We start from the raw sequence: 24,470 nt of genomic DNA, 5'->3' as shown, positions 1-24,470 counted from the left end.
CCATGAATTCTGTGTACTCTCTTTTCAATTCCACGTTCCGATCAAGTCTTCTTTCTAATTGGTTAAATCGTGAAATCGCTGTTTGCAGAGAATCCCCAAGAACGGATCTGTCCTTCTTCAAGGGTAGCTTGACTGTGTATCGACCTTCTCGATCACGAGATGTAGTTTCCTGGAAATGTTTTTCACAGGCGATTTCTTAAATCTCTGTAAATGGAAATTGACTGTATCTTCTGTGCGAACAAAGAATGACTTCGAAGGTCCGTTCGTAGATGGTGCATTGGGAATCCTTCCGGCTACAATCCATCCAAATTCAGTGTTTTGCAACGCTGGATAGTTTCCTGGTCTTGAAAGTTTTTCTGGCTTGAGAATCGTGTAGAACACATCTGCAGACAGAAGTAGGTCAATGTTGCCAGGTGTATGGAAGCTAGGATCTGCTAAATGTATGTCACTCGGAATTCCCCATGTGGAAGTTTCGAGCCTCTGCGCTGGCATCGAACCTGTGATGTTTGGCAAGATGGAACAAGATATATCCATGGTGAATCCACTTATGCTGGATTTAATCTGCGTCTCCATGGTGTGAAAGGCTTGGACTGTAGCTTCATTTATCCCTTGGATAGGTATTCGGCATTTTTGTTTCTTGATGCGTAGCTGCTGAGCAAGATGCTCTGTCATAATATTACTCTGCGAGGCTCCATCCAAAAGTGCACGACATGGGAGCCACTCGCCGTATGCGTTCTTGATTTTTATGACTGCTGTGGCTAGGAGAACTTGCGAAGTTTCTCTGTTCTTGACAGAACAATATGTTGCTTTAGTCTGGGCATCATTATCCTGAAAACGAGTATCATCGCCTACTGCCGATTTACTTCTGGGTTGACTGGGCCGCTTCTGTGTTTGACGTTCTCTGCTGTTCTTATCTTCATGAAGAAGGGAATTATGTTTCTCGCCGCAATACTTGCAAGATCCTGCCTTGCATCCTGACCTAAATCCCTGGTGATCTGACTGTCCAAGACAATTGAAACAGATCTGGTTTTCTCGAAGAAATTTGTACTTCTGAGCTATAGTAGCTGCTTTGAAAGAACTGCACGCAAACAGCGGATGCTTATTATTCTTCATAGTATCCTTGCAATACAGGCATGAAGGAGATACAGTAGAAACATACGATCTTGAAGGGGAAGGATGCGCAGGTTTGTGACTTTGTTGTTTGGTGTTGCCACTAAACTGTGGTTTGAATGTTGATTTTTCATTGGAAATTGGTTTGAATTTCTCCAAAGCCTTGGTTCTGTGCTCTAGAAATTGAAACAAACTGTCAAGAGTGGTGAATTCAGAATCATTCACTTCTAATTCAAAAGCTTTTCGTGTGGTGGCATCAAGCTGAGAGGTAAGATGTTGAACTAACACTATATCTGATAGTGAACTATCTCCTGCTAATAATTTTAACGCTGAGATGGAACTGATAGCTGTGTTTGTGAACGCTCGCAACTCTTCTGCGTTTTCTCTCGACACTGGTTTTATATGCAAAATATCATTGACGTGTGAAGCAGCTATGAGACGCTTGTTGTCAAAACGCTCTTGGAGTTGTTTCCACGCTACACCGTAGTTGGATGCTGTAATTGGTATGCTTTCAATGATTTGCAATGCCTCACCCTTCAGTGCGACACGTAAATACTGGAATTTCTGAATATCTGAAATATCCGAATTATCATGTATGAGCGAAGAAAATGTGTCTTTGAATGATACCCATTGGGTGTAATTTCCACTGAAATGCGGAAGCTCTATTAATGGCAACTTGACTTGAGACTTGCACGAAGCCCTGTGTTCATTTTCCGTGCCGTCTGTATTTGAATGATTTCCCTCAATTAATGTTAGCATCTGCGACTTGAGATCAAAATATGAAAGTTCGATTGTCTCTCGAACTGCCGTGTGTTCATCGTCTGTGGCTTCAAATTCAATGCAATCCTGAATTTCTTCTATCTTGGGCCATAATGTGTTCAGTTGCTCCAGCCGAACCTTGATCTGTTGAACGTACGGCGCCTCTGGATCAACACTGCTAATGTACGACTGCAATCTCGTTATTTGCCCCCTGTAGGCGGCACGTTGCTTTAGAAGATGTGCTAAGTCTGCCATGCCTCAAGGTGGGAGGGACAAGCAATGCGTATTGAAATGAAAGGAAAAAATGAGGAAATATTGAACCAAACACTGTTGTACTCACCGATCTGGCATTCACTGGACCATCTGTGCATCTGAAATCCTGGTTAGGCTGCAACACTGCAGGTAGTCGTTGACACTGACGAGTACTGGAACAGCTGATGCACGGTCACCATGGTGATGTCACGTCTGCACGCGTGGGCTGCTTGATGCAACTCTCCGGGATACGTTTCTCCTCGCTCCCGCACGAAAACGAACGAAAAGCCAGTCCCGAAGGAACAGAAAACTGCAATCTAAAAATAACTCAGGGACACACCACCGGTGTATGACGTCATGTCACTGGTCGCCGACCGAAAGTCCTCGTACAGCGCGAGGGGCGAAGGGAGCGGAGTGTGAAACGTCACTGACAAGCGAACAGCGAGAGCGCTGTCGGCTCGGGGAAGTCCCGATCCTCCTTCAGACACGTGGAAAATATCTCGCGCTACAACGAATGACGTAATGCTTTCAATAACTTGTAGTTACTGTACTTGAAAATAATGTTTGCACAACACAATGTCACTAAAATCACTGATGGTAACGTACCTCATGTTCAATACAAAGGAGATCGCGGCCTGCGGAGGACCATGATGTTTGCGTTCCGGACCGTACAGGACCAAAACTGAATGTAGAACCTGTCCGGCTGTGAAGGACCAGAAATGAATGATGATCCAAACCGGTAGGATCTAAATGTAAGTGAAATTGTAGGTACCACTTACATCTCTCTGGTATGGATTGTGTCGCTACAGGGCAAAGTTCACCGCGATCCTCTTGGTAGTTGTAAAGAAAACACAGGCACACACACTGATAACTATAACTATGTATTATAAGGTATATGCACATAACACTTGATTACACTTCCCATGCACTCCTGTCTAGGGGAAACTGTTTACACGAAGTTGCAGCTGGGGTTACAACAACGCGCCACTAATGAAACGTAGCCACGTTGGGCTTACGGTATCCATAATTGTCCGCGACGGTTTCTGGCTGTGTCCCGAGTGGCCTCTCTACGCACACTGGCTGGAAGTAACTACCGCGCCAAGATGGCGGCAACTAGACACCGCGCTAAGATTGAATTAGCCAATGGGAGTGCAGGTTACTTAAGGCATTTGAAATACACAAATAAACAATTGAAGCTATATGCAATATAAAATATATAAAGAAAGAATAAACATGGTTACTTTTATAGATAAATCTCCAACAGATACAATGTACAAATTATATTCTATGCCATACCAGTCTTCTAGAATATACTTTGAAACATTCTTGGGTTCACTAATAACATGGTTGGAATTACAAAACTGTCAGTTCACCACATAATGCACTTTCACTTCATAATTATTAATAATTGTCTTTTTCATATAAGTCCACAAAAGTACCCCGTGACATATTTGCATACTCTGCATGATGAGTTTTTTAAAGTCCACTTTATGCACAGATAGGCTAATCGGTACTGGACCTACAGTTTTAAGTAGGATCCAAACCATTATGTACCTCCACGTGGTATCAAACCCGGGACTCCTTAATTACAAGGTGATGACTGGTTGAATTTGAATAGCTATTCTATCACATGTATCTCTCAATACTGGTGTGTATCTTAACTTTCTGAGTTTGAGTAATTGAAAGTGTGTAAATGTTTTATTTGCATGAAGTAGTATGAATATTTTCACACTTTTTTTTTTCAGGGGTGTTGTTGCTGTGACAATGGATCTGTTGCAGCTAGATATCAACCAGTGCCCTAATAAGTACTATGTGCCGAATGCATTTAAGAATACTCACAAGTGTGACAGGAAGACCTCCTATGTAAGTTCATTGCCTGTCGGTTGCTTTCTCATGCATGATTATTGGCATAGTGAACCTTGTTTTGCAATCAGTAAAAATCGGATATTTAAACCAGTTCCAGTATTCTTGTTTTCAGGGCTGAGTCAATACCACTTTGACCCTCTCACCTATCTCCACGGATACCAAAATGTAGGGACCATGATTTTTCGCAATCATGTATGCAAAATGCGATAACGCTGCTGACAAATGTTAATCGTTGCAAAAATGCTTTTATAGGTTGATTGAATAGTTTTTTTTTTAAGTCCACTTTATGCAGAGATGGGTTAATTGGGACTGGGCGTACAGTGTCAAGTGGAGCAATCTGCCTCCACTGAGCAATGTGCCTCCACCGGGTATCGAACCCGGGATCCAAAAAAAGAAAGCTTTTATGTATGTGTAATGACATGTTCTACACTCATTTTTGATGAATTTGAAATCATAAAATAACAGAAATTTGTCATAAAGTGCGAATTGCAGCCTTTTTCACGATTTTCATGCTTAAAAACTAAAAATACTGCGAAAATTCCACATTTCTTGTGTTCTAGGCTTTAAATAATAAAATGTATCATTTTCACATGCACTTTTTCCAAAATTTTTATCCCCCTTTCGAAAAACTATGTTGTGAGTTGTACATGGTATAATTCTGACAGCTACACGAAACCATGTGTAAATTGATGTTCCCCATGATTTTTAACCTACTATTCAAACATTTTGCATCACTGACAGAAGCAGTGGTGTTCTGGCGAGAGACCAAGTGTACACCTACTGCCATGCGTGAGCTGTAACATCATTATTTGTTGTGTGAGAAACGGAAAATAACTTCCTCAAAATTAGTTTCCATTTTGGAAAAAAAATGTCACTATGAATATCTGTAAATTGTAATAGTTTAAAGTACTTCAGAATAACTATAAATTTCAATACATAAATTTTCCTTCTACCAGAGTTCTGGTTTAAAATATTCATAAGTTCCCATGAGATAATCATTAATCACAAAATCCATTTATTCCAAGTAAAGACGTCAGATTTTTGCCTTATGCTTCATTTCCGTGATGTTTGGCCCCTGCACCGTAAAGTATTGGCCAGAATCAGTGATAAATGTGAACTGATAATTTCCTATATCAATGCCACTAGTATCGGATGATACCGATACGTGAGTATTGGCTCAACCCCACTTATTTCTTATATTTGAGAAAAGATCTTATCATTCATGTTGAATATAGTGGAGAGTCTCGTATTGTTCACCTACAAGGGAAATAATTGTGGATAGTTTCTTGGAATTCTAATATTCTCATGTGTTCTAATTTTTTCTCATATGTATGAAAATTGCTTCTGTGCCAATGTAAAACTAAAAAGAAAAGAAAATGACCAACCTGACTGGCAGAGTGATTTTGTAGCTCGTTATGAATCCAGTCCTTGTTAGAGCATTCGTCTTCGATTGTGATGGATTCCTCCTTGATCCTTATCGCTGCAATTAACAGAGAGAGCTAGAGAAGCTATAAAAAATAACCAAATATGTTGTGTGTTTGAGATATGTACCGTATTTAGGCATGTATAGTGCATGTGCGTGTATAATGTGCATCCTGGTTTTTGATAGGTAAATTATATCTCGTATATAATGCGCAGTACGATCCAGTTTCAAGAAATGCTTCCTTAGTTGTAGGTCGTAAAGCTCTTGCTATGCTGATCAAGAGTGAATAACATCATACCTATACAATGAGTGGACCAAGAGGAGAATATCCTCTTGTGTAAACAACAACAAGTCTCCAACCCATGCCACCCCCCCCCCCTTCTCCCTCTGCTGTGTTTAGCATCCAAAAGCTTTCACTCTTTAACCACCATATTTATTCTGTAATAGTAGAAAGGGAAATCAAAATTACATTACGGATTTGCAGTGCCCAGGAAGTTATTTTCTATTATTTCTTGCCCAACAAATACTGCTGACATGCATCCCATCGAATTCTGCCAGAGTTGCACTGCTTTTCTTGGTGTCGCAGAACATTACATTACAAAGTGAAAAATCGTGTGAAATGGCCTTTAAACTTTTATACGTGGTTTTGCTCATTCGTTCTTTACTTTTTCTAAAAGAACTTCAAAATATATACTTTTCTGTGACTAATGTAACATTTATACGAGGCACATTCAGGATATTCAAACTAGAAGTTTCTTCCATTAAGGAATTTACACACTCCATATATGTATATATATATATATATATATACTAATAATGAAGGAGACAGTAAACACTTACCACACGAATAGAAACAATTCAATATTCCGCGATCTGAGTCGCATTATCAAGAAGGTAGATAAAAGATCGACGACACTTTGAGTAGAGGCACAGAATACTGACCGTAGCGTCTCTACGGTCAGTGTTGCCAGAAACAGTTGAAAGGAAACACAAAATACTTTAGCCAGTGTTTACTGTAAGGTGGGTGGGTAGTTTCGGGGAGGAGAGGAAAGAGTTACTGGTTGGCTAGGTTGAGTCCGGGGGGTATAGTGGCGTGCATGCCTGCTATATAGGCCCTTTCCCATCGCCTGCGGAAAGATGTGTCAGAGTGGGGGGGGGGGGGTAAAAGGTGGATGATGGCAACACGGAAGCAGTTATTGAAGGTGGTGTTATGGCTGTTGGTGTGGATGGCAACTGTGAAATCGGAGTTTTGGGTGGAGGAACGGTGATTATTTATCCTTAGATTCAAGGGGGTGGAGGTTTCGCCTAGGTAGAAGTTGCCGCAGATTTGACAGATGAGGGTGTAAATTAGGTTGGATGAGTGGCAGGTGCCCTTAGGGTGAAGGGTGAACTCACCTGCCGCTGTAGGGATCAGGAGGGTGGGGGAGGTGATGAGTATGGGGCAGGTCTTGCATCTGGGTTTGTTGCACCTGTGGGCTGGGGGAAGGGGTGCGGAAGGGGTGGGGGTGTTTCGGACCAAGATGTTTTGGAGGTTGGGGGGGCGACGGAAGACGACCCTAGGTTTTTCCCGAAAGATGTCTCTGGTCTCGGGATCACTGTGCAGGATGGGGAGGAGGGAGTGGAGGGTATGTCTGATTTTCGTAATGTGAGGGTGGTACTGGGTGATCAGAGTTGGAGGGTTGGTTTTGGGTTGTTTGGTGCGGTTGTGGGAGTTAGCTCTAGTGATTTGTTTGTTGATGAGGGTGGAGGGGTAGCCACGGTTGGTTAGGGCTTGGTGCAGGCGTAGGTTGTAGTTTTGGCGGGATGAGGGGGATGAGTTGAGGCGCTGGCCTCTGAGGGCAAGGGAAAATGGGATGGCTTTTTTGGTGTGGTAGGGGTGTGAGCTGGAGTAGTGGAGATACTGGAGGTGGTTGGTTGGTTTGATATGTATGGATGTTTCCAAGTGGTCTCCCGCAATGTGGATGTCCACATCGAGGAAGGTCACTTGGTCTTTGGAGTGGAACCAGGTGAATTTGAGGGTGGTGAACTCATTTAGTCGGTTTAGGAATGTTGTGAGGGAGGGTTCGCCATGTGTCCAGAGGAGAAAAATGTCATCAATGAATCTTAGCCAGAGGAGTGGTATCTCCACTACTCCAGCTCACACCCCTACCACACCAAAAAAGCCATCCCATTTTCCCTTGCCCTCAGAGGCCAGCGCCTCAACTCACCCCCCTCATCCCGCCAAAACTACAACCTACGCCTGCACCAAGCCCTAACCAACCGTGGCTACCCCTCCACCCTCATCAACAAACAAATCACTAGAGCTAACTCCCACAACCGCACCAAACAACCCAAAACCAACCCTCCAACTCTGATCACCCAGTACCACCCTCACATTACGAAAATCAGACATACCCTCCACTCCCTCCTCCCCATCCTGCACAGTGATCCCGAGACCAGAGACATCTTTCGGGAAAAACCTAGGGTCGTCTTCCGTCGCCCCCCCAACCTCCAAAACATCTTGGTCCGAAACACCCCCACCCCTTCCGCACCCCTTCCCCCAGCCCACAGGTGCAACAAACCCAGATGCAAGACCTGCCCCATACTCATCACCTCCCCCACCCTCCTGATCCCTACAGCGGCAGGTGAGTTCACCCTTCACCCTAAGGGCACCTGCCACTCATCCAACCTAATTTACACCCTCATCTGTCAAATCTGCGGCAACTTCTACATAGGCGAAACCTCCACCCCCTTGAATCTAAGGATAAATAATCACCGTTCCTCCACCCAAAACTTCGATTTCACAGTTGCCATCCACACCAACAGCCATAACACCACCTTCAATAACTGCTTCCGTGTTGCCATCATCCACCTTTTACCCCCCCCCACTCTGACACATCTTTCCGCAGGCGATGGGAAAGGGCCTATATAGCAGGCATGCACGCCACTATACCCCCCGGACTCAACCTAGCCAACCAGTAACTCTTTCCTCTCCTCCCCGAAACTACCCACCCACCTTACAGTAAACACTGGCTAAAGTATTTTGTGTTTCCTTTCAACTGTTTCTGGCAACACTGACCGTAGAGACGCTACGGTCAGTATTCTGTGCCTCTACTCAAAGTGTCGTCGATCTTTTATCTACCTTCTTGATAATGCGACTCGGATCGCGAAATATTGAATTATTTCTATTCGTGTGGTAAGTGTTTACTGTCTCCTTCATTATTAGTATTTATCCGCCCTTCTGGCACCATTTCTAACCCTATTCCTGGGTTATATATATATATATATTATTATTTGGCCAGTAATACATTTTAATTATTGTTTTCTTTTTCCTTACCTTTTCTTTCATCCAAAGCACCATTGAAATTGGAACGTTCCTTCATTTTGTGTGAACTTATTTCAACCGCATTTCACATTTGTGTCGTTATCTTGAATGGAATAATGTTGCCATATTCAGAAACTGTAGGATTTAAGCTTTACAACGATATGTAACATGATAGGGTTCCGTAAACATGCAAAATCAATGCAAGTGTCACAAAATCATGGAATGGCCTTGTACGGTTTCATGTTGGATGTCCGAATTATTCCATTCATAATATGCACCACAGTTTTTGGGAGCAAAAATTTTAGAAAAAAGTGCGCATTATACATGAGTAAATACGGTATTTCATGAGGAATGCAGTGGTGCGAGGGCAAGATGTGTTAAGGGTGTTGACATAGAGAGAGGTGAATGATCGAAGTTTTAACGGAAAACAAGGCTTCCGAGATGGCCTGGTTGTAACATCATTGCTTTGTAATCAAGGGGTCCTCGGTTCGAAACCCGGTGGAGGCATGTAGAGGTTCAGAGTTCACTTTAAACTGTTGGTCCAGTCTCGATTAGCCTTACTGTGCATAAAGTGGACATAAAACATTCAGTCAAATTGAAGAGAGCTGGGGAAGATTGGGTTAAGACAACAGAACATCAAGAGACAGTAAGGTTTACAAAACCAGAAGTAACTCTTGACAAACCTAGCACCTAAGAAGTGCCAGTCAGTAATTGCATTTGGGTTTTATCATTTTGGGAATGATGGGGCCTTTTGTAATTTTGTAATACACACACCTTCATTCCAATTCTCAGGGATCAACAACCACTGAATACATCCCCATGAAAGATATCTAATTAATCTCTCACACCCCTTCCAAATTGTCTGAAGGTGACAAATAAAAAGAGCAGAATAAACAAATCAAACAAGAAAAAAGAAAAATGTCAAAATATTCCATATATTAAAGGAATTTCTGAAATACTTGTTGGATAATAGACAAAACAAAGGTCGCAGAAAAACATTTAAACCTAGAGGAAAAATCAAGAATTTTGTTGTGAAATGTTTGTCAAGAGGTAGCTTGAAAATGCTGAAAATGTTTGGTACAGTTGTAGGGTAGGTATATACCTGTTATGTAAGACAGGATGATGTTAGAGCTGTGCTTTTTTGTAGATCCAGTAATTAATTATCATTTTCTTCTTTTCCCCAGTGTGTTCCAATTCTTGGCCGAGGTTTCGAAACAGGTGGCTACAAGTGTGAATGCATTCAAGGGTATGAATATCCGTTTGAGGATCCAATTACATATTTTGATGGCCAGTTAGTGGAAGCAGAATTTCTGAATATTGTTCACGACACACCCACAAGGTAAGCTGAATTTTAAAACCAATCTTGTCGCATATGCTCTTGAAGGTACACTTTGTTCACTTACTAAAACAACACAGCGTGATAAGGAGGTAAAGATATACTCTGTGCAATGGTGGCATGGAAGGGTTGTGGAAGGAGGGCTTAACACATTCTTGATCTTCACTATAGTGGAGGTTATGTAGTGTGCACCATGCTTGAACAGATAAAAAGGGATAGAATCACATTTTAAGTTTTCAACCCCTTTGCAGAGCGATCCTTACAGATGTTCATTTGAAGTGGGATAGTTTATGTGGTTATTTTGTTCTGCAGCTTTTCTTTGACAATTAATTATCTCTATGGAGAGCAAAAAAATGTGAATTAAATAAGTGACCTGACCATTTTTTAAAAACTTCACATTTTCTGTATAAAGACACTAATCTATCTATGGTTTATCATTAGGGCCCGGGACTTTATGTCCTATAAAACTGTAAAATATGTATGTAATTATGTCATATAAATTGGAAAATATGTCATGAAAAATTACAAATATGTCAGAAAAATGCAGAAATATTCCCAGTAAAGCCAAAAATATGCACAACAGTACTCTCGAATTTCTCCCATACCCGATAGAGTAGAGTAGGGGCTGTAATGTACCTAATGTTATTTTTACTTTTGACTGATTTTTGTGAAAAGCGAAAAAGGCAAAGAAATGAGAACGAAACTTCTTTACTTCCCGTGCAACAATGAGAGAGAACATTTTGCCTCAATAGTGTTTGCATGGCTATCAATTGTCGGCGGGATAAAAAAAGTGGGGTATTATATTGTTCTGTACTGAGAAAAGACTGCACCTTTCTTCCTCCGTAATTTCCATATCCTGCCATCAACAATATGAACTATCCGTTGTGCTAAAGCTACGAAGAAAAAAATTATGAAATAACCGATATTGTTCGAGAGAATTACTAAATTATACAGAAATATGTCTTATTCCAACAACATTGAAGAAATATGCTTTGTCAAGTTTGTCTATTTCGGTTGATTTTTATCAGATGTGTAAAGATCCGAAGCTAATTGAAAAGTATGTTATAACATAAAGTCCCGGGCCCTATTTATCATACATGATTCTGAAATGGCAGGTTTTGATCGTGGTGCATAATAAATTTTGTGTAAGATATAAATATGATAGAACTTGGCAGTGTTGGTATAATTTCTGTAAATCTTTTTTTTTAAAATTGCAAAAAGAGCAAGTGGAATATTGCATTTAGGGCTCCTGCAAAGCCAAGTTAGTGCTCTCACCTTTATTGCAAGGAGTCCAGGGTTTGATCCTCCGTTGGAGCCCAAAAAATTTCAGTGTCGACTCATTATTGTGAGATCAATTGGGGAGCTACTTGAAAAGAAGCAGCAGAAAGTCTCGAAAGCCAGTAAAACAGTTGTGATGGGACTCCAACATGCTGACCATATGTCAACCAATGAAAAGCCACCTCGGAGGGCTGTTGCATCGTAGAGTTTTGCACAGAATGTTCCGCTTAGAGGGATCGAGAAATAAATGTTCACAGTTTAAAAACAGAGGAAGATATTTTTATGATTTTCATTGTACAAGATACAGAAACTCCCAGAGTTTATACACCAATAGTGAATACACGTGCTTGCGCATGCACACCAATGTGTAATGCGGGAACAAGCCTGGCACTATTCAGTAGAGCAACAGACACGCGACGTGACAGTAAGAATGTGAATCGTTTAGATGTCTACAGGACAACTCAAGGTGCACACATAGAGTTGCACTGACATTTTTCTAAACTGAGAGTTTCTACATAAAGGTGTGTTAATAAACCATTATTTACATTTCAAATTATCAATTTGTCAATACCTCTAAGCAGAACACACTGTATAATGACAATTATAATAAGAGTCATCTATTGGCTTATCAGTTTACATGTGTAAGCAATTTTTTTTTTCATACAATCCAACTATGCACAGGCACTTTACGGTTGCTACCATCCACCCACTTCCATAACACATCCTTCCCTCCGTTGATGCCTTGTAACCAAGAGGTCTCAGGTTCGATACCTGCTGGAAGAACATTGGGGTTCCACTTTAAACTGTAGGTCCAGCCCCCATTAGCATGTGCATAAAGTGAACTTCAACAACAATTCGACATCCTTCACTTCTGAATACCAACACTATTTCCTCCCCCCAAAAGTGACATTAACATCAAAGAATATCTAACAGGGAAAATAAAGAATGTGCTAAAGAGAGATTTTCATTTCTTCTGTGAACACATGCTGTTAATACGAGGTGCATCCAGAAAGTAAGTTTCCCTATTTTTTTAAAAAAAAACAACACAGTTTCAGGAAACCATTTATTGGCAACAGGTATAGCAAAGGTTCAGCTATTTTTCAACATAGCAACCACCAGAATTGAGACACTTGTCGTATCGTGGTATCAACTTTTGGATCCCACTGTCGTAGAACTCTGCCGCCTGTGAATGGAACCAGCGTGTGACAGATGTCTTCAGCTCTTCGTCGTTGCCAAAACGCTCACCGGAGGACAGGAATGTCTTGAGGTGCAAGAAAACGTGAAAATCGCTGGGAGCCAGATCAGGACTGTAAGGTGGATGATCAAACAACTCCCAGCCAAATTCCGTCAAAACAGCTGCTGCGCGCCGAGCCGTATGTGGACGAGCATTGTCATGGAGGAGCACAACATGTGCAGTAAGCATGCCACGCCTCTTGTTTTGAATGGCACGTCACAATTTCCTTAGTGTTTCACAGTAATGGTCAGCGTTCACCGTTTCACCTCTGGGGACGAAGTCAATGAGCAAAATGCCCTTCCTGTCCCAAAACACGGTGCACATCACTTTCTGTACCGACAGAGTCTGTTTGAATTTCTTCTTGACCAGAGATCCACTATGCCGCCAATGCATTGACTGCTGCTTGGTTTCTGGGGTGAAGTGCGAAATCCACGTCTCATCGCCCGTGACGATCCTGTCGAGGAAATCATCGCCGTCATCATGGTACCGTTGCAGGAATGTCAGTGCTGCTCCTGAACGTTTCATTTTGTGTTCGGGTGTCAGGTTTTTCGGCACCCACCTGGCACACATTTTTTTGAACAGCAGGCGCTGCGTGACAATCTCATGCAACACGGATCGCGATATCTGCGGAAAAAGGCTACTGAACTCCGTAATCGTGAAGCGACGGTTCTCTACGATGCGCTGCTGCACCAACTCAACCAGATCATCAGTGATGAGGGACGGACACCTACTGCGCTCTTCATCATGGACACTTTGACGACCTTCCGAAAACTGCCGACACCAGCGACGCACCATCTGCTTACTCATAATGTTCGGCCCATAGACCTCACAGAGCTGACGATGAATGTCAATTGGCGCAATGCTTTGTGCATTCAGGAACTTTATCACCGACCGAACCTCGCATGCGGCGGGAGAAGGAATACGAGCTTCCATTTCGGACCACTGCTGCCTCGCTACTGGCACCGGGCGGGATCTGTCCGCCTGGCATATAATTGATACGTCTTAGCTCTGCTGCGCATGCACAATTTACACGGCTCAATATGTTTACTTTCACGGGAAAAAAATAGTGAAACTTACTTTCTGGATGCCCCGTATTTCCATGAAAAAAACTACATCTTGAAATTTGATAGATACAGAGTTCGAACCTAACCTATTGTTGTTTTCCAGGTACGATATGCTGAAGTGCAGATTAGCTGGTGCAGGCAGCGTGCAGAGCAGTCTGGTGTTGTTAGTAAGTCTTGTTCTTGCTTTGTGGATTATACGTCCATGATAAAGCAGGGCCTAAAAGGTTCTAGCAAGAAGCACAAAGATACCAAAAGCAATTTCCCTCGTAAGAGGAAAAAAAACAACTATTTTTCCAGGTTAGTGTTCATTTTGTTAAGAGACGTACTTAGTGGAATGGTGTTCAGGGCTCAAGTACAATAATTGTGCCGCCAAGATTTTCAGTTTTTATACTGTTTGTAGCAAATTTTATGAAAAATGGTAGGTATCATTTTATATGATGGCGACACGGGCATTGTTATGCTGAACTCTGAAAGTTGTTTTACGTGATTCTACTTACGTAAATGAGGCAGCTGGTTTGGTTAGTGCGAGTATATTGTCATTATGTCCATTATTTGTGGTTTTTATATATTAAAACTTTTTATTATTATTATTTTATGTATGAATTTATATGTATATATAGTTTCTTGTGCTAAGTTTAAAATCCAGATTGAATTATTTGTTACTCTAAACATTCTATGTAATGCGCTTTGTAATGCCATATGTACAAGCTTGGCACAATAAAAATTGTATGTGTACATAATAGCATTATATGGCCCATTTCAATTATTATAACTGTGTCCATCCATTTAGTATTATTATTGTATAAGACTGTTATTTGAAAAACTTTTATTCTTTATAAATTGAACTTTATGTAATCATAGTTATTAACTGCTTTATTAAATGATGTATGTTTTATACATTCAGGTACACTATCTCTTCTATGAATCGAAAAGATAAGAACACTTTATTTTCTTTGTAGGACTTTTCTGACTAAGACAGTTTTGTCATTGTTAGTAATGCAAAAGTTTTCATTTCACTCAATTTATAAATTCCAAATCATTACCAAGGAACGGATTTATATGTGAATACATTTTTTTCATATTATGTTAAAATATGTTATTTTGTATTATCTTTGCAAATTGTAGTATATAACCTCAAAAAATGATACTTTTATTTTAGCTTTTAGCATGTATATTACATTTTTTTTCCATATTTTCAAACATTCCATATTCATGCTATTACATACTATATTTTCCCTTCTTGTGTTAAATATCGAAGGTTTTCCTTTCATCCCTATTCTGTTCGTTTTGCACTCTTGTGTATTTTAAACTTTGCCAATCACTGAAAATGCAAGCTTAGCCTTTGTGGTGAGGTCCATTGCATATTTCAAATATCCTCCCATTACTTCATGCAATATTGAATGCAGTTTCAGTCAATATAAATCTGCTTTTCAGGACAACAGATTCATGTTTCAGCATTTCCATTGTTGTGGTAACAGAAAAAGCAGATTTTTGTATTCAAATTTTGCATTACAATTAATGTCATTCAGACCTGATGCAATTTATTTATCTAGGTAAGCTCCTTGCCTAATGAAAATTGCTATTTATCACAATTTTAAGTTCATATTTATTAAAATAACTAAATATATTTATACATCTATCACTTTTTGGTACATATAAATCCGTTCCCTGATCATTATATATACAAGTTTATCGCACACCCCATGTTTTTGACAAGATATACATGTACACTGTTTTTAGATGTAACTGGGAAGTTTGCACTTAGCCAGATAATTAGCGGTCTTGCCGTTTATGCGAGTGGTGTTGGGTTTGCTTCCCAGTCATACACCAACCATTTTGATGGTGGCCAAGCATCGTTAGGGTAATTGGGGAGCTAACTGAAAAGGAGCAGTGGCAGTCCCCAGCCTACGTAGCCAGAAAGTAACCATGAAGGGATTTGATGTGCTGAAGTCAAAATGACGGTGGGATTTTTCCCCTTTGAACCCCATAGAGACCCCCTAATTTTCTGTATACGTGTTATGAGACACCTAATATATGTATGATCACTATTGGAAATTTTGTATTTCATAAGTGCACGATAGTCGATTCACTCAACTGATAGCGTACCTGTATTTCTTATTCTTGTTTCAAATGATGTTAACAATTTCATTTTTTGAAAGAAATTGTAAATTAATGAATCTCATTTTTAAAAAATATATACACACACACTCCCATAGAGAAAACTTTTACATTTGTAGGAGATAGTTCACAGCAATATGCCAAATGTGCTGAGCATATGAAAAAGAGATGAAAAATTTTGAATTTAAGATCTGAATTTTTGTCTGATAAGTAAAGAACACTACATAATTTTCAATGGCAATAGATTAGAGAGTTAAAAAAGTGGGTTACCGACAAATAGTAAAGACAATGTGCCGTTGTTAGCCACTGGGTAACAAACCAAATTCAACCTGATGATATGACAGAGGGAAAAATATCAGTTGAAGATCTGGCTCAGAAATGTACCTTTTTATCATATTATGTGATATACTGAAATGGAATTTGTGATAGTTACAAAGGAAAATAAAAATGCTTCAAAATATGAGTGATGTAAAAGAAACAAAAATTGAAATACTACGTATATTTTTATATTTTTGTGCAGTAGTCATGTGGTGAATGTTGCACAATGTATTAAATGAAATTTGAAGTTTAATGTTAAAATTAGGCAGCTTTCGTTTATTGTTGGTTGTAGTTGCATTGTACTTACTGGTGTGAAATTTGAAAGAGATTGTATTGTTTTATATTGATTTTCACTAGGTGTACATTTATCACAGAACCAGTTTTTTTCTTTTCATGAGCGGAAAGTCTTCTTTCATTGAAGAATGTGTAACGAAAGCTCGCCATGTGTATTGCTGTGTACATGGTTTCACTAACTCACCATAGAATGTGTACTGCTGTATATTTAGTTGTCTTGACAAGTGTTGAACATAAGTGAATATGCAAGATTTCTTAAAGAATCTCAGGTTATTATATTTATAATGTTGCATTCCGTGCACAGTGTCCACTGAAGGTTCCAGGTGTGAGTTATGTGCAGTCATAGTATACTTAGTTTTTATTGGTGTACAGAAGGTCGATCCGCGTATATGTGTCCGATTTTGGACTAGCACTGACCTTATGAAAATCCACAGGACCACCTTCGGTTGGCCTCAATGTGATCACTGTGTCTCTTGACAATAGCCCTGCATCGTAACTTCCATTGCAGGAGGCTACGACGAAGTACAGGAAGTGGAATGTTCTGCCATTCCTCCTGACAGGCTTTCCACAGGCCATGGAGAGTGGTGACACGACGAGAGGAAAGTACCCGTTTCAGTAGACCAAACCCACAGAAATCCATGGGACTCTCATCCGGTGACTTCACCGGTACATCGTGAAATGGAATAGCCCGAATGCCGGTGTCTGTCGCCATCTGTTGCAGAACGTTCTGCGTAGAACGATATGTATGTGATGAGACCTTACACAGGTAGGCCTCACTGAGGTAATATTCACGGCTTTTAAAACCTTCCGGAGGTTTAATTTCTCACACGGGGTGCGGTTCACAGTTGACTGGGCCACGTGGAGTCGTCTGGCCATCACACGTTGCGTCGGGGGGGTTTCCTGTAGTGCCATTCGATGCAACTTCCGAGACACGGGTGGCATCACTGCAGTGCACCGCTCACTTCTTCGTCCCCCTGGTGGGCGACTGAATAGCTGGAACCTCGTGGTTTTTATGCCACTTGATTATGTTCTTGATGGTCGTCGAACCCAAGGTGCATCCATGTTCTTTGCACTGTTTCTGAATTGTTGACACCGAATATTTGGCGTGGAAAAGTGCAACTACGCAGCCGTCCAAAGAACGGTTCACCTTAGGAGCCATGATGCACACAACACACACTCACGATAGTGCCACGATACTACAGGCTCTAACAGTCCTCCCACGCTTTTAATCGTTTAGATCGATCGATTCTGCGCACAGGGCTGACAGTTCAAAATCGGACACACATACGCGGATCGACCTTCTGTATAATGACCAATGCATATGATCTTCACTTCAGTGAATTCTAAGTGTTTTCCAGATCTTTTCAAGCCATATGCAATAGGATAACATTCTCTTAGATGGGCAGGAAAGCCTATTTTTAAAAAAACATTTTGTGGGCTCGAAAATAAAATGTCTCTTAAATTCTCCCTTCCTGATACTAGGCGAGAATTTTAGACTAGACTGAATTTTCTTAAAGCATGTTTCCGGTTGGAAAAGCCTGAATAAATTAATTAAGGGCCCCCTTTGATGCAAATCTTAATATTTTTATAATTAGATTCCTTGCATACTTTACGTAACACAACTTCTTTATTTTCATTGTTAAAAATCCAGTAAGTGCACATCAACAATGAATTTGTTTTTTTTAAAAAATCTTATTTATAGATTTCAATAAACAATCCACAATAAATATATAATTGTGGTGGCTCAGTCGGTAACACGTCTGACTACCATGCTGAAGGTCCCGGGTTCGATCCCCGGCCGGTTCAAATCCGGGAACTTTTCTAACGGTGGAAGCGGCCCCGGCGCCAACCCAGCGTCGAATAACATGGGTACCTGGGGGAAACCCTGGGGGGTAAAGGCGGTTAAGGGCGTGATGCTGATCACATCACCCCCCACTCACGACCAGATCAAGAAAGTGTGGGGCGTTACCCCCACACCCCCTATACGCCTTCATAGCGTGGTGCTATGCACAGGGGAACACTTTACCTTTACCTTTTTACAATAAATATATACAGTGGAACCCCGATTTTACATTTTTCGACATTGTACATTCAATTTTGTTGGTCCCATCACAGCATAATTGTATAACATTTTCATGCATTTTGGCTTGGTACACTGTAATAACAATGACGATAATTGCATGACAGATTATTGGTTGGGCTCAGGCCCCCATGTACCCATACAAGTTGGTGGCTGAGAGTATAATAGTAAAGTGCACCCCTGTTCTTTGCATGCACCATGCCATTCCATATAGGGGGCTTGGAATTAGGGCCCCACACTTTCTTGATCACGGCCAAAGGTGGGCATGATGTGATCAGCACCATGCCCTGGCCACCTTTACCCCATAGAGTTTCCACCAGGTACCCACTTCATACAATGCTGGGTGGGTGCCGGAGTCGCTTGAACAGGAAAGAATCCCTGTTCTACCCTGCCAGGGATCAAACCCGGGTCTCTCACATGGTAGTCCGACGCCCTAACGACTGAGGTACCGCAGCTCATACTGTGCCAGTGGAGGTGTGCATATTCTTTGACATTTTTCTGTTGGTATATGGCATAGATGTAGGCAAGTTAAGGTTCCACATGCACTTTATACCATGCCATGAGATCCATGGGAATGTGGCACCACACATTCTTCTATCTCGGACACGTTGGAAGTGTTGTGATCAGCACAATGCTCAATCCACCTTTAACCCCAAGTTTGCCCACTGGTACCCATTTATTTGAGGTTGGGTGAGCCTGAAAGCCACTTTATGTGGGGACAAGACTGGAAAAATTCCAACCTTAGATCGCTGAACGTGGTCTTCCACATGGCAGTCCGATGCCATACCAAGTAGACCAACGTGGCTCCTGCCTAGATGTGACTAGGAGTTAATTTTCTGGGTCCACACTGGAGAAGGGAGTATTAAATATTTTGGTCAATCCAGTTTTTGTATTGGTGAGTGGCATATTGCCCTGGTTGTAACATCGAAGCATCCATCTAACTTCAAGACAACATATGGGAAAATCTTGGAAGTTAAAAATTCACTGAAGTATTGAGCATATGGACCAGTCACAGTATGTTCCAAGAATCTCATTTGACCCTCAGAAATATAACCGACTCATTTTGTGATGATGGAAATTGTATAATAGTATGTAATTTTTGTAGAGCAAAGGTGATTTGTGCAAAATTTATTGTAGCATTATTGGTACATACATTTTGAAAATATTTTTCTATTCAATAAAATATTCATCTTGACTTGTTGGATTAGTCCAGACCAAGTTCACCTTTTCTTTAATTAAAATTTTGAAAAATGTATTCAGAATGCATCGAGTATTGAGGTTGCTAGTGGCATATCATTAGATATTATACTATGTTCATGTGCAGCAATAGTTATTATTTTGTATTTATCTTTTATAAAAAGCACTGTTTTGTATTGTAGAATTAATATTAAGTGTGTAACAAAACTAATTTTCTTTTGAGTGTAAACACAAGTTTGTTAAGTAACCTTCGTTCTGGTACCAAGCATGTACAATTTCACTTAATGTGCAACAGGTTGTTCGTTTACATTTCCTGCTAGTCAGTGCTGTTGTATTTTGGAGATTCACATCCATGGGTAGACAAAACTAAACATTTTTCAGTTGCCAGCCCCTTTTCTGTAGGAGCTAGCATTTTCTTTTCCTTTTGTTACAAATTCGGTCATGAATTGAACTAAGATAAAGGTACATATTTTGAAATGTGACCTTAAATTTATTAATTAATACAAGATTCAATTTAAAGTAATTAATTCTTGGACCGGAGTGGCCTTCAGGCAGAACTCTATACACATGGCTGACTACCACATCGCGGATTTTCAAACTGCTAGCAATAGTGCAAACATTTATAATGGCATGTTTATTATTCTGCTTTGTTTATACACGTGATATACAAAGCACAGAAATATTTTTTTTAAAAAATACATACTGTACTCTTTAATTTAAAATAAAAAATAATTGAAATTTACATAATCAAATTCGAAATATTAAAAACAAAATAGGGCTGAATTTGAAAATACAGGTCCCAGGTGAAAATTTTCAGGGGCCATGGCAACTGGGTACTCTGTATTTTACTAATCCTGTTCACATCGACTGTAAATGTTTACCTACCATGAAGGCACCTACAGGTTGTGGAGTTCAAGTGGCCTCCACATATTCTCGATCTTTGCCAAGGGGGTTGGCAGGGGGGGTTGGATGTGATCGGCACTATATTCTGCCTCTCTCAGGGCCAGGTACTGTAGGTGTACCTTGTACCTAAGATTATCTACTGCAGAGATCTTTCATCACTGACTTGGTACCAGAATGAAGTTAGTTTATCATTCATTGTCTATTCTTGCGACAACTCAGCATAGAAGAAAGCATAATCTGTTATTGTAGTATATTTTTACCACAGACATGAAACTATGAATTTTTCATTGTTAACATAGCAATAGTCACTTTTTATAGACTTTAATATGAAATGGTTATGACTCACCCATTCCTGTGGTGTTGTAGTAGTAATATTTGTGATAATGTGAATTGTTTGTTACATTTTTCTATGGATAGTAGATGCTGCTTAAAGTATTTCAACTGTTTTTTTTTCTAGTTTGAAGAGACAAAATACATCCATTTTGACAATGCATTGCACTTCTTGTGATTCTCTTTTTGTTTCAGATGGCCACAATTGAAGTTGCCCTGCTTGGAGACTTCAGAGACCATGGGGAAGCATATGCTGAGGAAAACAAAAATAGTTCCAATATTCACCACAAGGTTGATACATGGTGCTGAAAGTTTCATGCAACCAGTGATCACACTGTCTTAAGCTTCCAAAGGGACATTCAGATTGAGAGGGGATGTATTGAACGCTGCTGTAGCGACATAAAAGTCAAATTACTGGTTGTTGTTACTTCAGCGCCACATTTCCATCTGGTGGTGACAATTAGACCTATATTTTTCATCAGCATTCACTTCCCCACGGTGTCCATAACCTCTCTACTAAGCTTCAGCATAATATGTTGCTTCGAACAGGCTCCGAGTAGGGCAACTGTGGCCACCAGGCCCATAACCAGAATTTTATTTCAGGAGGAACTCATCCCTTAGAAGTCACCGTCTAATGACGAAAAAGAGGGCGGAGAGGAGTAGAAGCCCTGAAGATGAATTTCTTAGTATATTATTACAACTTATTATACAAGCTGCTTCATCCCGCTAAGCAAGTAAAATTAATTGCCACTTTACACTATTTAAATTATACAGGGTGTCATTTTAATGGCACACACGGACCACAGATTCGTATAGAGGACATCAAAACAAACAACTTTTTTCAGTAACATTTTTCTCGTTGGTGCGTCGATTCGACGCTACAGCCATTAAAAAAAGACCGTTTTGCCGCCGCCTGGATGCTGGCAACACAACATTTGATCATATCTGTGACGTCATTTCCTGTGGCGAAACAGCACACGGCAGGGTTGCAAGTAACATGCAAATTTTGTGAAAATTGACAAACTACCAACCACATTATTAGCTGTAAAACGAAGCTTGAAACGCGTCCAGAAGACCGAATATCATAGCGTACCAGCTAGAAGATGAGCAGTCATCTCAGGGGAAGGGGGAAGTGAACCAACGATATGAGAAATGGTAAAAAAGTATTCAAAATGAAGTGTCAATATCAGATTTTGTCTCAGCCTACATATCAAATATCAACAACAATAAATTTTATTGGACTTACAGCTTACATGTGGCTGTTTACGACCAGTTACATGTCAAATATGTGCAAATTCGTTGCAAGGATGATATCTACAGGTTTGTGTCCAGATGCCTTGTGGTACTTTTGTGCTGATAAGGGAATTATCCGAGGTTCACGTTGTTACATTACGGCTAAAACCTGTACAGCCACAGTAACAATGTAATGATGAATCAGTAGCGAATATACTGTCCTGTTCACAGTTGCAAACTATTGCATGTGTATCCAGTGCATAGATAAACACAGTCGTCTGAGAGCTTGTGTTACTACTACTTATATCCATGTATTTTCAACCATTTTTGCCACTTGCCTCAATGACCTGAATATACATTATATTAACCTATGTGTTGCTTACCATTGGAATTTTGAGTTCTTTCATTTCTATTTTGTCATCTGTTCAGTGTGTCACAGACAACTAGTATCAGAAGGACAAAGTGGGTAAGACTAAATTGTAGATGCCAACTTTGTAACTAAATTTGCAAATATTTGACATGTAAGCTGAGACAAAATTCGATATGACCACTTCCACTTTAATTCGATTTTCATTCTATCATTTTTCGTATAGTTTGTTTACTTCTGTTAGGTTACAGAACGTGTTTTCTCGTTTTGTTTTACGGTACATAATGTGGCTGATCGTAGCTATGTCATTTTTCACAGAATATGTGTGTTCCTGGCAACCCTGGAACGCATCGCTTCATGATGGGATATGACGTCACCAATGTAATCAAATGATGTGTGTGGTTGCCATCATCCAGGTGGCAAAACAGGCTTTTTTGAACGACTGTAGCACCGAAACGACACATCAATGAAAAAAGTTACGGAGAAAAGTTGTTTCTTTTGATGTCCTCTACAAGTTTCCGTAGTCCGTGGGTGCCATTAAAATGACACCCTGTATAATTGTCTGGCAATGTGCTTGCTGGCAACCCAGTATTGCTTGCATTATGTGACTTATTTGTATTTAACTACAGTTTGTACAAACACATGTTTATCTCTTCATGATTAAATGTTTCCCTTCATCAGACATTTATTTCCAGTTTGATCAGTGTTACAGTTATAACAATAGGATAAATTTAAATCTTGTCAGTAATGTTACTTTGTTGGAGCCTAACAATTGAATTGTGAAATGAACAAACATTTTTCAACCGAAAATCTTATCAAACTTTGTATGTTCTAAATGTTGGTAGATAATTCAAAATCTTTTCTCATCTACAAAGTTTCTTGACGTTTTCGGTTGGATTACATTTCAAAGGTGGTGACTTACCCTGCCTATGGGGAAAAGAAAGAATCGTAGCGAGTCTACATCAGGCTGCGGCCCCTTACCAGGCCCTGGCATCAATTATACCAGGCCGTGAGAGGTTCTCCTGAAGTTTGAGACCTGCAGCCCGATCTGGAGAGATTCATTCAGGTTTCCACCGACAGAAAAAGCTTTCGTGACAGTGAGCGATCAAATGATGTAACGGGGTGGTCTTGCTATGAGTCTCCAAATGTGAAGAGTGATGGTCAGGCACCGCAGTCAACTTATTTTGTGCAGCAATTTTCATTGACAAATAAATTGATGTGGAAATATTCTGATTAATTGGAATATTTCAGTCTGAAATGGAACATGCCAATGAAAATCAGCATTTGACAAATTATTTATTTATTTATTTATTTGAAAAGTCCTGAATACAGAAAAATCCATTTTACATCAGGATATCAACTGGAAAAGAAATAAACAAAATAATAAGATTGACACATACACACACATATACATATATAACAAGAATAATAACAACTAGGGCAAAAAATAATATTATTTACTCTTCAGCTGCTTTATGCACGCAGTTCTGTAAGTCTGTTTTGATAAATGGAAGCCCGGAGCGTCTCTTAATGAGTTGTAAATGGTTTGTAGCCTGTAGAGAAGTGATCTTTGTTCTAAGGATAGCCTTGAAGATTTAATATAAAAGAAGTTGTTGCATTTACTGTTGGGACGTGGGATTCTGATATTAAGAAGTGGCAAGAGTTCGCTGGTGAAAAGTTGTCCATTAATGATTCTGAAGAGTAGTGTTAAATCTGAGAGTTGACGGCGAAGAGAAAGGTCATGAATTTGTAGAGTGGATAGAATTTCTTGTTTGGAGAAGTTTGCAAGGGCTGGGCATCTGTGTTTGACTATTCTGACGAAGAAACTTACTACTTTGTTTGTTTTCTTTAAATTGCTTTCACATGCCATTGACCAAATACAGGAGCCATATTCAAGAATAGGAACAACACACATTGTAAAGAAGGTTTTGAGGGCAGAAACGTGTGTTATGTCTGTAAATCTGTAAATTAGTCCGAGTGTTTTCATTGCTTTCGAAGTTATGT

General features: G+C 40.1%; 1 protein-coding gene across 1 annotated transcript in view; it reads left to right on the top strand.

Moving 5' to 3' along the window:
* LOC146003778 (uncharacterized) overlaps window positions 1–20,971 on the top strand; it is a 40,247-nt gene extending 19,276 nt beyond the window's left edge. Inside the window, exons 11-13 of the mRNA XM_083142191.1 lie at window positions 3,867–3,984; window positions 9,899–10,053; window positions 13,730–20,971. Of these exons, the coding sequence (XP_082998317.1) occupies window positions 3,867–3,984; window positions 9,899–10,053; window positions 13,730–13,832 (376 nt within the window). The 3' untranslated portion in view covers window positions 13,833–20,971. The remainder of the gene's footprint in view (window positions 1–3,866; window positions 3,985–9,898; window positions 10,054–13,729) is intronic.
* The last annotated feature ends 3,499 nt before the right edge of the window (window positions 20,972–24,470 follow it).

The sequence above is a fragment of the Lepisma saccharinum genome, chromosome 20 (genome assembly GCF_977018435.1).
Source record: "Lepisma saccharinum chromosome 20, izLepSacc3.1, whole genome shotgun sequence".
NCBI classification, from domain to species: Eukaryota; Metazoa; Arthropoda; class Insecta; order Zygentoma; family Lepismatidae; genus Lepisma; species Lepisma saccharinum.
The sequence above is the reverse complement of the archived record's forward strand: the minus strand, read 5'-3'. Positions and strand labels throughout refer to the sequence as shown.